Raw genomic sequence first — 15116 nt, 5'->3', positions numbered from 1 at the left:
GACAAGACGTGCCAAGGAAACCGCTTCACTAAACACGCTAAGGTGGAACAATAAAAACAATTTAAGTAAAGGCTTGGAAGTGGTGTGACGTCACGCCGTAGAATACGTCAGCAGATTGATCTTGTGTGATATTATTCTCTCTACGGTGGTACGTGGAATTTAGTTTTGCAGAGCCGGACACTATCCCGGTGTTCACGATCTTCTATAAATTATTCGGAGGAGGAACCCGCCTTGCAATGCCGAAGATAATATGTGCGCCGGACTCGTCGTCATTGAAGCCTGGTTCAGGGGCTACTGAGGGAGTTCCGGACTAGGGGGTGTCCGGATAGCCGAACTATCATCATCGGCCGGACTCCAAGACTATGAAGATACAAGATTGAAGACTTCGTCCCGTGTCCGGATGGGACTTTCCTTGGCATGGAAGGCAAGCTTGGCGATACGGATATGTATATTTCCTACCTTTGTAACCGACTCTGTGTAACCCTAGCCCTCTCCGGTGTCTATATAAACCGGATGGCCTTAGTCCATAGGACGAACAACGATCATTCCATAGGCTAGCTTCTAGGGTTTAGCCTCCTTGATCTCGTGGTAGATCCACTCTTGTAACACACATCATCAATATTAATCAAGCAGGACGTAGGCTTTTACCTCCATCAAGAGGGCCCGAACCTGGGTAAAACATCGTGTCCCTCGTCTCCTGTTACCATCCGCCTAGACGCACAGTTCGGGACCCCCTACCCGAGATCCGCCGGTTTTGACACCGACAACCCCCTTTTATAGGTGAGGAAAAATCCAACCGTTATCCTCACAGCCCGCACAGAGCGGTACTACCGCTCCAAGGAGCGGTACTACTGCTAGGGCGGTAGTAGCCCTTTGAAAAACAACAACAAGGAGGCAAAAGGCCAGTAGAACCGCTAGAGCGGTACTATGCTCACCCTCACAGTACTACCGCTAGGGATAGCGGTACTACCGCAAAGGGTAGCGGTACTACTGCTTGCGAGTGGTACTAAAAAAATACATCTGGGCCTACCACCGCAGGACTTGGGACGAGTTTTTGGTATGGAGCAGTACTACCGCTATAGGAGCCGTGGTAATACCGCTCTGGAGCGGTAGTAAAAAATTACATCCGCTCCAATTCGCGGTAGTATCGCTGCAGCCGTTTCAGAACACCAAAACTGCCACAACTTCTGCAAACGAACTCCGAATTCAACGAAACCAAGTTTGTTGGAAAGCTAGCAACAAGGACTAACACAATATTGATAGAAACAACAATAAGAAGAAAATTAGAAAAGTCCCAAAAGAAAATAGTGAGAACCCTTCCTCGAATAGGACCGGTAAAACCTCTAACACCGAAAACGCAATAGAAGAAGCATGTGAACTCCATTTTCGATGAACTCGAGCTTGTCAAGAAGATGACCACAAGATCTAAAACCTCAAAAGAAAATACAAATAAGAATCAAGAAAGATGATGCAAGGATAAAATGGTTTGAGCTCTCGACGAACGATATGATCAAGCTACTCACTTGAGAGCCCCCCTTGATAGTACGCCTATCGATCCTAAAACCCGATCTCCAAACTATTACCATGAGACCGGTAAAATATAAAACCTATCAAGGGCAAACCTTTGCCTTGCACGAAGTCCACTTGAGCTAGATGATGATGATGATCTTGACTCCCTCAAGTTGGACCACCTTTCTTGATTGCGCTCACTCGACGAAGACTAGTTGATTGCCCCCACATACTCCACTATGGGTGAGCCACTCTTTGGCACATCTTCAAAAGTCGATTGACACAAAAATGGATGACAGGCCAAGCACTTGATCTCTTCGTGATGCTCCACTTGAACTTGCACACGACAATCTTGATGACGATCACCACTTGATGTCATCCTCTCCATGGGTTGAGTGATATCTTCCTCTTGACGCAAGCCCACGAACACGTACCTAACCCCACATAGAACTCTCACATAGACCATGGGTTAGTACACAAATCACAATGGACAATGCTTACCATACCATGGGATCACTTGATCCCTCTCGGTACATCTTATACGCTTTTTGAGTTGATCAACTTGATTCACTCTTGACTTAGTCTTGATCAACCTTGATCTTTCAAACTCTCTTCCTTTGGATGATGTCTTGAAGGTAAACATGAATGATCACACAATCTTATTCTTCAAGACATGCTTGCAATAAGCTCAACACTCACGTAACCAATCTTTGGATAATTCCTTAAAAGCACCTTAGTCAACTCGTAAACTCCTTGAAACCAACACATGGACTTCAAGAAGAGCCTATGGACAAATCCTTCAAATATAACTCAATGCAACCATTAGTCCATAGAGACTGTCATCAATTACCAAAACCACGCATGGGGGCACCGCATGTCCTTTCACAATCCTCGAAGTTGTGTTCTGGGGTTCGTCAGGTATGTCCCTCGCACTTGGAGACTCAAAAACACCAGTTCAGCACAAAAGACTCCATAGATGGTGATACTCGGCATCTGATCCCGCAGAATAGGGCACTCCCCTGAGTCATGTGTAGACTTAAGACATGTATCACAAAGCTCGGTCACACACTCAGCAATAAAATGACCTCTCTCTCCACAACGGTAACACAACATCTTCTCCTTTTTACGCGCCCACTTGGAGGCTCTATCCATGCCAGTCTTGTCAACAACCCCGACAGCCCCCGTCATTAAGGGCTCCGTCAGTGGCATGTCAGCGGAAGCTAGGGCTGTCACCACTTCCATAGCCTGCCCGGATAGCTCCATCTCCTGACCGGAAGCATCGACCTCCGAGGATGCCGTCGGTTCCACCACAGCAGACGGAGGAGGCTGGCGGTAACGGTTCCTACCACCACGACCACCGCGACCCCCCATGAAGACATCGGTAGCCGCCTCGCTGCCGATGATCAAGGCAAGACGCCCCCTCGACAAAACCTCCCGGAGGGCCGTAGAAAGGTCGTTTAGCTGACCCATCACTCTGCCATGCGTAGCCATGCCCGCCACCGTAGACGATGAGCCACGATGTTGTCCGTCCCCATAAGCATTGTATCCATCATCACCCCACTGTCCTCGAGGTGGACCATTACCGCCGCGATAAGCCGGCGCCCGGGCTGCATCCGCACCTCCCTCGCCCTCCACATGTTGCGCTGACTGCGCTGGCACAACACACTTCTGAGTCGGCCGAGTGATGTAATGCGACAGAGGCGCGACATGTGGCTGCTGACCCGGCACCGAAGCCTGCATGCGAGGTACACCCATGGCAGCAGTAGGCGCCGGCGGTCTTGGCGGAGTAGCACCGCGCCCCACAGCAGCAGGCAACGTAGCAGCCGGCGCCGGTGGCCTAAGTCCCAGACCGCCGCGCCCAGCGGCCGGCACCACCCCCGCAGCCGGCGGAGGTCGCGGCCCTTGGGGAGTGCCACGTCCAGTGGCCAACGCGGGTCTCGGCCCCGGCGGCGCGCCACGACCTGCCGACAACACAGGCCTCTGCCCCAGTGGTCTTCCGCCACCGCGGCCAGCCGACGCCACCCGGCGCCCACCGGAATCTTCGGACCAGATGCAGCAGCACCACCACGTCCCGTCATCGGAGGAGGGATTCGAAGGGCCCGCCCTGGACCATACTTGGCAAACCCCGAAGCTCCCCCGCGGCATCGAACCCTAGGATGCAGCGACGGTGGCAGCTCAAGGCAATACGCAGTACGATCGGTCGATCGCATGCACGGGCCATTGGCATCGGCATACATAGAGGCCGGGTAAGCCTGGGCCTCATACCCAGCTAACCCCGGCCCAGTTTGATTTGCCAGATTATGGGCCTCATACCCATCATCAATCCGGCCCAGAGCCACACCGCTCCATTTGAGCCCACCCGAGCCCAACAGAGAATTCAAACGATGAATCCTAGCGGTACGGATCTTGGCCGATCCGCCGGCCACCGGCGCCGCCGCCGCCGCCGCCGCCGCTGACTTCAATTTTTTCTTCCTCTGGACTAATTTCCATGCCCCGGCCTCGAAATAATTAGACAAAGAAGGTTTAGGAAGACATACCTTTGGAAGAGGTCCTCGCCATGGCCGGATCGCCGTCGCCGACGTACGATGATGCACAACCCGGCGGATCACCTCAACGGCGTGGTCCTCAAGTCCCTGTCGGGCAGGATCATCCAGGGGAATCGCCAAGTCGACGAGCCTCGCCACATCCTGCTCAGAGTAACCCACTCGAAACGCCTCGCAGATTGCATCGGACAACGTCGGCGAATTCGTCGGTGACTCATCGCCGTCAGAGTCCTTGTCCTCGTCTTCCGCATCGCCGATGTCGTCGCATAACGCCCAGAAGCGGCCTCCTACCCGCCGATCACCGGTGGAAGAGGTCACCCCCGTCGTCGCCTGCGGTGTCGCCCATGTCGCCCGCGTCACTGGTGGAAAGGAAACAATTGGGCACCTACAATATAATTTCCTTATGCAGAATCCTAACACGAACAAGTGGAATAGCTGAGAGCTCCACCATTTTTAAGCACTGAACCATTAAACCAAACATAGTAAGTATTCTATATATTTACATGGCTGTACCAGTTCAGTGCATGTTGCCTTAATGTTCAACTAAGTAAATACAAGACCACATATTAACAAGTACAGTAGCAAATAGAAGGTAAACAATAGCAAGATATAACGACTTTATCTCATGGCCAAAAGATGCTTAAGTAAAAAATTCTGACATCTATAAACAACTATACTTGCTCATTGATAAATGCAAGTGGATTTGTATGAAACCCAATGGTGATCCATAATGCTCAATAACCATACTTGTTCAGTTCTTAATACAAGTCAGTCTAGTGAAGTGCTTGCTAAGTGCTAAAGTACCCAATGTTGTTTTTGTACACCCGAGATTAGATGCTCTCTATTTCTCAGAATGAAGATTCAAAGAACAAGACTATCTCTCCCTAATAATAAAGCACGGATTGAATCTCCGGGTTCACCGTCATGGCTTTTTTTGCATAAAGGTCCCTGTGGTCTTTACAAATTAAACCCGCCGTCCCTGTTTTATCTGGAAAAACGTTTCGTCTTTAAAAAACCCCTGTTTAGCACGCCTAAGCCTCAGCCCGCCGCTGTCGCCCACGCAAAGTTGCTCCTCCGCTCGCTTCCTCCCCGCCGGCGACGACATGATGTCTTCCGAGCCCGAGAAAGTGCCGCCCGCCCTCGAAGCGGGCGTCCCCGCAGCCACCATCAGCAATAAGCAACAGAAGAGGGACGTCAGGAAGGCCGAGAAGGCGGCCAAGTACGCGCAGGCGCAGCAGAAGCCCGCCGCCAAGGACCCCTCGCCGGAGCATGAGAAGAAGAAGCAGCAGTCCACCGCTGAGGACGATCCCTCGGCGGCCAACTACGGCGACATCCTCCCCGGAGAGATCCTCCCCGCGGCAGTCCTCGATGAACCATGGATGGAGATCGGCCGCCTCGACAAGGCCGCCGTCGGCCGCTCCGTGATGGTCGGCGCGACGGTGCAGGCGGTCTATCGTGGGTCCAAGACCAAGAATGTGGCCTTCCTGGAGCGGCGGCAAGGGAGGAGCACCGTGCAAAGCGTGCTCGCCAGCAGCGCCCAGATGGAACTCTTCGCCTTGTCCCTCCCCAAGGAGTCGATCGTCGTCGTGGAGGGCGCCGTCGCCCTCCTCGGCAAGCCCCTCAGATACACCACAGTGCGAGAGGTTTCTTTCTGCCGTAGCTGATCTATGTCTGTCTGTTATTTTCTGATCCCCATTTGATGGCTGGCAGATGGAGATTCGGGTGAGGAAGCTCTACTACATCAACAGGGTCGACCCAAGGCTACCGATCAGCGTGGAGGATGCCGGCTGGAGTGTGGAGGAGTTTGCAAAAGGTGAAGCAGTATGTCAACCGCCTGTACAATCTGCATTTGCTTGCCTCCTCTTTGAATGCATGAAGGAGGAGGACACAGTTTTGTTGTTGCTCCAATTCTCTAATGATGATGATATCTGGGTTCAGCTGATGGGATCTTGTTGTTTTGCAGAAGGGGGTGCCACTTCCCTGCGTTGGTCAGGACACACACTTAGACTATCGAGTTGTTGACCCGGGAACACCGGTAGGTCAAGCAGTTTTCCGTATACAACATCAAGTTGAAAACGTCGGTATTTGTTCTTGCTTTTAGGACTCCTGCTATCAGTGATATATTCATGAATTGAGTTTGGAGAACTAAACATACCATGTTATGTAGTAATATGTTGTGTAGCTTAGATAAGATATTCTACTTCGACATTGAATTAAACGTATCTGATCTAGTGACCCCTTTGAGTCGTTGGGCCAAAGCGTGGCATTGGCTGGGCTGCTGTGTGGGGATTTCAGTGATGAGGTCTGCTTCGGTACACCCCCCCTTAACGTATAAGGGCATTCTGGGCATACGATGCTTAATGTATCCCGCGCCGTATGCGGCGTGCCCATACGGGTAGAGCTGAGCGGACGGCTCGAGCCGATACGGCCGGCTCGCATGTACCCTCTCCCCGTCGCGCGAAAAAAATAATACCCACGACCTGCATTGATCACGCGGCCCAATCCAACGTCGCCCCGCCCCGCCGATCGCCGCCCTTACCCGCCGATCACCGCATTTTCCCGCCGATCTAGCCGTGATCACGCTGCCAATTCCAACGTCTACCCGTCCGGCCGATCGCCGCCTTTCCCCACCGATCGCCGACCATTCTCCCCGTCTTCACCCGGGATCTGGCCGGCGCGGACGTTGTTGGAGTCGCCCGCCGTACGTGATGTCACCTCCGTGCAGGTCTTCGTGGTGACCTGGCCTACGTGGAAGCCGTCGCCGCCCGCAACTCCGTGATCAGCCTCTCCGGGAACGTCCTCGCCGTCCGCAGCCACGCCAGGCCGGCCGAACTGCACGAGCATGCCATGTAAGCCGTCTAGTTTGTTAAAAAAGTTGTATCTATAAATAAAAATCACTTGTTAAATAAGAAGTTCTCATCTGTATGATCGTAGTACATTTATTTTGATTTAAAATTGATAGATCATTTTTTATTATAATATTGCAGTGTTGGTTGTGAGATCATTCAATGGATAAAGAAACTGGATTTATGGATCTGTTTTTGGACACGAGTGAGTGGGATGGTAGCGATAGTGTTGATCGTACTAATGGTGATGATAGTAAAAATGATGATGACAGCAGCGACAATGAATCCTGGTCGTCGTACGATAATTTACCTGAGGAGGATTTTCAAAAGAATGAGGAGGGTGCTTGTAGTGAGAACGTAAGTAACATGTACATTCTTTTCATCGGATGAAGAACCATATGGTACTTACATGTGTATATGATTTGTTTATGTGCAGGAGGATATTGACGTCCAGAACGAGGCAAATCATGGTGTTGAATCTTTCGCGGATAACATAAGCCAGGTTCGGTCCAAAATTTAAGATGTCATTGAATAATAAAAACTTGTTAATGACAACTTACACTTGCTTATGTGGAATATTATAGGCTAACTTTGATGGTTGGAGTGGTGATGATGGATATGAGCATGAGGATGGAGCGAATATGGACATTGAGGAAGCTAAAATCCAGCAACGTGCGCTGAAGACACAGTTGAAGGTTATGGGTATGACATTTGCATCACAATGGGAGGCCTACATGTTCTTTAATAACTACGCCAAAGATTCAGTATCAGAAAAGATAAGGTGAAACGAGGAAAAGGACTTTCAACCACTGTTCGGTATAGGCGATACGTTTGCTCGAGGGCAGGAAAACGTCTCAGTAAATTTTTAAACCCGAAGGGCCGTACCCGCAGGCTAAGACCCGAGGCTCGTTGCGAGTGTGGCGCACATTTAGTTGTGAAGTTGGACAAAGGACGTGGAGTTTGGTTCGTGGCAGCTTTTATGGATGATCACAACCATTTGTTGGCTAGACCAGATGAGGTGGTATTTCTGCGGTCCCATTGAGTGATGGGAGATCACCAGATAGCTGAGATCTTGGCAATGGAAGGAGCTGGGATCAGAAAGCATATCATCGTCGACAACTTCATTAGAAGGTATGGCTCGTATGATAAGTGTGGGTTTCCGAGACGAGACGTGTACAACCTATGTTGCCGAGAAAAAATGAAGTTGATTGCGAAGGGTGATGCTAACACAACAATCGGTATTATGAGGAGCAGAAAGGAGAAGGATCCAGACTTTTTCTTTGAGTATGTGCTCGATAAGGAGGGCCGTCTGAAGAGCATGTTCTGGTGCGATGCACAGTCGCGGCGGGACTATCAATTGTATGGAGATGTGACTGTGTTCGACAACACGTATAAGATGAACAGATATGGTATGCCGTTCATCTCCTTTGTTGGTGTAAATAACCACCGTTGCACCACAATTTTTGGTTGTGCCATTATGTCCGACGAGACCGAAGCGACGTGCGTGTGGCTGCTCTAGACATTCCTGAAGGCCAATTGTCAGAAAAAGCCAAGGTCAATCATCACAGATGGAGATGCTGCAATGATACAAGCTATTCGGTTGGTTTTGGTTGATGTGTTGCACCGTCTCTGCTCATGGCACGTGGAAAAAAACATGTAGAAGAACCTTAATTACAAATCGCTAAATGAGTTCAGGTCACTCTTGTACTACTCCACCTCTCCAGCTAACTTTGAGGCGAGATGGCACGCTTGCGTCCGTAAATGGACGACTGATAAAACAGAAGAGTGGCTGAATAGGATGTACAGGAAGAGGAGTCTGTGGGCAGCATCATATCTGTCAGATGGTTTTTTTCTGGGTATGCGCAATAATCAGAGGAGTGAAAGCCTTAACTCTTGTCTTCACCTTCACCTGGACGGCGGTATGACTATTGTTGACCTAGTTGTGCATTATGAGAATTGCATAGTTCGACTACGTGAGAACGAGGCGCATGATGACTGTGTTTCAAATCAGTCTTTGCCACCATCAGTCATAGAATATAAGGATATTGAGAAGCATGCTGCCGAAGTATTCACTCATTCCAATTTTTATATTCTTCAACAAGATCTGAAGAAGATGGGAGAGATTGAGATTTTTGAGATGCTAGTGGGAGTTGACTGCCACACCTTCATCGTGACATGGAGAAATAACCGTAAATTTCAGTTCAACGTGAATTATCGAGCTGAAAACTCTGAGAATACGATAGACTGCAGTTGTGGACGAATGCTTCGGAAAGGATTGCCTTGCAAACACATTCTGTATGTGTTGGTTCATCTGAAAATATCTAAAATACCTAAGTGTTGCATCCTTAAGAGGATGTCGAAAGTTGCAAGAGGTGGATTGCCTGCACAGCGGAAGAGTGACATGTTTGGCTGGGGTTGGACAGGGGAAGAGCAACATGCTCGCTATAGTCAACTCAGTATAACAGGAGCTGAAGCTTTTCATGTTGCTTCAAATGATCCATTCGTCTTTGATGAGTTGATGCAGTGTCTGCATAATATAATAGCAAAGAAAAAGGTCCCTGAAAATGATGTTGTTGGTAGTAGAAGAAATGTGCATGAGGAGCCACGTCAGCCGGAACAACATGTTGATGTCATAGGTGATCCCGTGAAAGTTTCCACGAAGGGCGCCCCTAAGCAGAGCATGACAGGGCGGGCAAAGAAAGATCCAAATGTTACAAAAAATGGAAGACCAAAATCATTTTCTGAGAAAAAACCCTGTCCTCTTTGTGGCATTTGTAAGAAAGAGGGGCATAGACGGCAAACGTGCCCTGAGAATGAAAAGTAAGTTTTACATTATTTTAATTATTTTTTGTTTCTCTCTTTACAATTGTCTGATGAGTTGTTTACAATTTATTATGTAGGAACCGGGCATAAAGATTAAGTATTCATAATCAATTGAAGGCACTGGCAATTTTAGTTTATTTGTTTAAGGATAAGAGACATGACACTTTGAGTTTATTCTTTAAGCCAACTTGTTCGATGGAAGGCACTGGCACTTTCAGTTTATTAGTTTTTTGCATAAGAGACATGGCATTATGAGTTAATCTTTATGCCACCTTGTTTGATGTTATGAGACATGCCTCCGATTTTTATTATTATGTGTGAAACATGAATTTGTCAACTGATTAACATTTGTAAAATTTAATGTAAGTGTAAAAACTATTTGAAAAAAGGCCACGCCGTGGACGGGCGGGCGCACGACGTCATATACTACAACGCCTTCCTGAGAGGCGTTTCGGCCACCGAGCGGGGAGGCCACGGCGTACAACAGGGCGGGCGCATGTCGTCATATATTCCTGTAGTGAGCTTGTGAGAAGGCGACGACGCGGGTATATAAACCGGTCGGCACGTCTCTCCGCGGGCGAGGTGGGACAAAACCTAGTCGGCACAACGCGCCAGCGTCCCCATCCGCACACGAAGAGGATCGGCCCACGCGCCCGACACACGTCATTTATGACCCGACAGATCGCCATATTCCCCCTCGGGATCGTTGCCCGCTGGGTGGGGCGGGACGAGACGTGTGCCACCGGGCGCGCGGCTGTCGGTCGGCCGGCTGCTAGGCCAGCAGACCCGTGCGTGGCGCCCGGCGAATCGCGTCAGCCCGCACTAGCTGGAGTGCGCGGGCCCGCCACTGTCTCGGCTGTCGGCGGCCGCACGGGCTGGGCTGGAATATTAGTCGGATCCAGTGCCGCTGCTGCCACCAGAATCGACGTGGGAATTTGTGCAGGTTTTGTCCACATCACGCCAAGTAAGGACGGCGGGGATAGTTTTTATTAAATAAATGACCGCCGTGAGTTGAAACAACAAAAATACATATAGCATCGCAGCCGCAAAGTGATACATTTTAGGACATCAATAATATTACTTGCCCACACGCATTTAAATGTTTAGTCTCACACAAAAGCGATAAATAAAACGTGAAAAATTGTCGAAATCTGTCCGAGTGCTATGTCGCATTACAATCGATCAAAGTATCCAACAAAGGTAGGGAAACCTTCTACGGGACTAAAACCCTACCAATGCTAATACCTATTCCTTCTCCATGATTTTAACAATCTTCATCTTGACCTTCTCTAATTTGTTCACCTCTGAAAAAATGATTTCCGTGACAATACGTGTCCTTGACTCATTAATCTCTTCCTGGTCAAATTCATGTGTCCAGCGATTTCCGTCCCAGTATTTTATGCACCACATCACAAAAAGTCCACAAGACACTCTGCAATAAACATGTGTGATCATCTTACGATATAGCATGCACTTGCTTGTACTCGTTTAACTTACCCATCTTTTTGTCTCGGCATTTTATACTCATTAATTGGTCACAATGAGACGTCTGGAAATTTTTTTGATTCAAGAGTTGAGTTGGCCTCCATAATATCCTTAAATATTTCAGCTCTCTGAAACAAAATAACAAAACCAGAATTTAATGTATGCCTCAATATTTTTATGAATACGAGTGTGGAAAATATAGCGTACCAGGGTGGCAATCATATTGCGAATTCTTTGGCTAATTGCACCTTTAGAATTTGAGTCAAGAACTTGAAACTCCTCTTTGACGGTGTGCATCACTATGGTTATCCAATGATTATCATTAACGTGCATAGGAAAATACGCCTACATAGTAACCAAATGACGTTATTTAAATTAAATAGCAATGACTAATAAAAACAAATAAATGTGAAAGCAATACCTTGTCCCGTCTAAAATACTCATCCATTACTCTTGCGATGACTTTTGTTTTCTTTGTAACATGTTCTGAGTCTAAATCATTTACTGACTTGGTCTTTCCCCTTGCCCTACTCAACATAAATTTGGGGAACCACGTTGTTGATATGTAACGATCAGAAAAATCACGGTGTTGTAGGTGTTTACAATATGCATTGATGATCTGCATACATAAACAAAAAATTTCTATCAAGTTGTGAAGTACAAATGAGAGTTTTGTTAAAACCAAACTCATACTTACAGCGCCATTCAACCATTTAAACGTGAGGACATCGTGAAGCATAGCTGGCGTGCATATGTCCCCATCTGGTGGCGGCACATCGACCACGGTTTGGTGTGCATGCTTCTTTGACAATGCGAGAGTCTCAACAAAAACTCTGACTGCCTCTATGTGATCCGGAGTCATATTAAGAGAACTTGCTAGAGTTGAATGTGATGACGATGCAAAGAGATCTAAAACAATGCAGCTGCAGTCATTATAAATAATAAAAAAATTTACATAACGCGTGAATGAATTATAAAGTAGTACTTGACTTACTTTTTTAACACGTTTCTTGCGGGTAACGAGAATGTCGTAGGGGGATTGGCAATATTTCGACTTTTTTCTTTTGCGCTTACCATCATTTTCCTGACTGCCTTCACCGTTACCTATGTTGCTCTCTGCCGGGTAACTCTCGAACGTGTCTTCAGACTTAGTTGGTGACAAAGCATCCATAGACTCACCAGAAATATCAGCATTCTGCGGGGTTCGGGACATAGAAGGAAAGTCTTTTTGTACGTACAGTTGATGCCGAAGATGGAGAGTTTCCATTATCGTCTATAATGAAAGGATCAGTAGCTTCACCTTTACCCGGTGTCGTCGCCGGAGCACCCGTGTCATCAACGGGCACGGATGTATCATTGATACCCGTGAAAGATGTTTCTATCTTTAAGTCGGTAGGTGAATCAATATCTGGCCAATATTTTGATGACTTGTACTGGCCATTCTCCATCCCAACTCTTTCACCTACATTATCAAATTCGTCATTGTTGTCCCTCTTATTGGGTTTGTACATCACACCATCTGTGTTCAACCTTTCCATTACCATCTGCAAACACAAAAGAAACACGATAAGTAGTTGAACAATTATAACATGTTCAATACAACTTCTAAATTACCTGTGCACATCTTTCGGGTATATTTAGAACCTCCTTGTGAAGCAGCTTTATGTATGTCATCACACGGTCCATACTATAAGTCGTGCTCGAGGAAACCGCGGACGTGTTTGGCTTTCTACTCCTGCCACCACCTTTCCGTTTAGGTTTCTTCGTTTCTTCCTGAGGGACAGTCCCTTCATGTGCTACCTTAGCACGTCTGTACTCTTCGCTAACGCGGTTTTCAATCTGTACAACAAACAAAAAAATAAATTAAATACCAAATATACTTAATTAGTACGTGCAACCAATAAGGACTATACTTATTGACTCACATTGCCGGTGCCACGCCCGTGCATGTTGTCATAGTCGTCTTGCTTTTTCCCTTCCGTTTCTGGCCAGTTAAGCATTAGTGGGTATTCACGAGACAATGGATCAAATGTATCCACACCAATTGGCTCAACTTTTTCCCAGTATATATACTGCATGATAGTAAACACAACTAGTCAGACACATAGATCACATAAAAATTATATGTACAAACAACTTTTACGAAATGACTTGTACCTGAAGAAGAGCCAAGTTCCCGATAGGCCACTTGAATTTTTCAAGATCTTCGACTGATTTTTTAATAGCATCCATGCACACCCCCAACATGAAATCGTTCCAATTGTATTACTTGATAGCGTTCACGTCCTCCACCATTTTGTAATAACGATAAGGAACAAACTTGGTGGATTGTGGTGCTAAGACTGTACCCAAAAGAACCAGTACGGCCCTTCTCACAAAATCATCATCATATGACTGAGTATCAACAATATTTTTTATCAACTCATCGATGAGGATTAGGCCTGTTCTTTTGTCTAGAAATCGATTCGGAACAATTTTTTTGGCATCTAGTTGTACTGTTGCTATCATGCTACTGACATCATCACCCTCGTTACGTAGCCCGAATATGTCATAAACATCTTTATTAAGAACACTGATGCCGTCAGTATTTGGACGAACAATAAATCGCTTTCTACTACTATCATAAGCTGTAATCATAAATTCCAATAAATTTTTCCTCATTTTCACTGAAGGAATTCTCAACATATAGTCCAAATTTGTGCCACGTAGCATCATGCGCTATCTAGGTGTGAATTTCCCACCAATTCGCACCACTTCTCAACCGAGCAGTACACATCTCCCAATTCTTGCATTCTACTCCCTCCGTTCCTAAATACTTGTCTTTCTAGGCATTTCAACAAGTGATTACATACGGAGCAAAATGAGTGAATCTACACTCTAAAATATGTCTACATACATCCGTATGTAGTAGTCATTTGAAATGTCTAGAAAGACAAGTATTTAGGAACGGAGGGAGTACATAAGATGACAGTGACCTAACTCGTTATGAGATTCAAAAAACATTACAGAAGTGATGGTTTAATACCATACCTTCCGGCGTCTCGACGAGCACCGGCAGCCCACGTTGCCTAACCCCACCCGGTGTGGGTTAGTCCTGGCAGCCGCGCGCCCTCTGCCCACACCAACGCACTGGCCGACAGCCCGTCCTAGGGTTTTGGGTGCGGGCGAATTTGCCGAGATGGCACGGCCGGGACTGAGATCCAAGTCGCGCGCGCAGATGCCGGACTGTATGGCCGCCGTCAGGACGGCAGGGACGTGAGTTGGGACGGCCACGACGGTGTCACCGTCAGATTGAGGGGAGGGCGTGCGTGGAGGCGGCGGGGTTAGGCGGTCCTGGGGCGAGGTAATGGCGGCGTGGTTTCCATGCCATGCACGCACGTACAACGTCATATACGTGGTCACGGTCGTAGTGGGCCACTACGCCCGTCCCGTATAACTACCGCCGGCTGGCCCACGATGTATTTATTAAAAACATGCATTCTACTTTAACATTTCAGAAAATACTTATGCATTTTTTTAATGCAACATTCATTATTTTCCTATGGTTTGAAGTTTTCTCCGTGAAACGCACCGAAACACTGACCGGGCGTGACACAACGTGCGTTTGGTGTCCGAATTCGTTCAACTTTTGCGTGGGGCCCTAAGATGGGCATGCCCACTGCATCCCAAATTTGGGTGACGTTTCGTGCGTGCCACCTTGTACCTCCCATGCAACCGGCACTGATCGGATATGAACGATGCCAGCCCCGTACCGCGTTCTCTTTTCGGACTTAGCCGGTGGACCCCTAACTTTTTCCACACGCACTCATCGGCAGGGCCATCATGCCTGCAAGTTTTCATAATTTTCCGGCACCGTATAAATTTCCTATGCTTTTCTCCGTGAAACGCACCGAAAACACTGACCGGGCGT

The 15116-nt window shown here is 47.6% G+C and overlaps 1 protein-coding gene across 1 annotated transcript in view; it reads left to right on the top strand.

Annotated features, from left to right (window-relative positions):
* Positions 1-4308: 4308 nt before the first annotated feature.
* The window catches only part of LOC119279630 (aspartate--tRNA ligase 2, cytoplasmic-like), a 17399-nt gene continuing 6591 nt past the window's right edge, over positions 4309-15116 (top strand). Inside the window, exons 1-4 of the mRNA XM_037560811.1 lie at positions 4309-4414; positions 5079-5695; positions 5763-5873; positions 6016-6129. Coding sequence (XP_037416708.1) covers positions 4309-4414; positions 5079-5695; positions 5763-5873; positions 6016-6129 — 948 coding nt within the window. The remainder of the gene's footprint in view (positions 4415-5078; positions 5696-5762; positions 5874-6015; positions 6130-15116) is intronic.

Source organism: Triticum dicoccoides, chromosome 3B (genome assembly GCF_002162155.2).
Source record: "Triticum dicoccoides isolate Atlit2015 ecotype Zavitan chromosome 3B, WEW_v2.0, whole genome shotgun sequence".
NCBI lineage: Eukaryota > Viridiplantae > Streptophyta > Magnoliopsida > Poales > Poaceae > Triticum > Triticum dicoccoides.
Note: the sequence above shows the minus strand (reverse complement) of the source record. Positions and strands in the feature narration are given on the sequence as shown.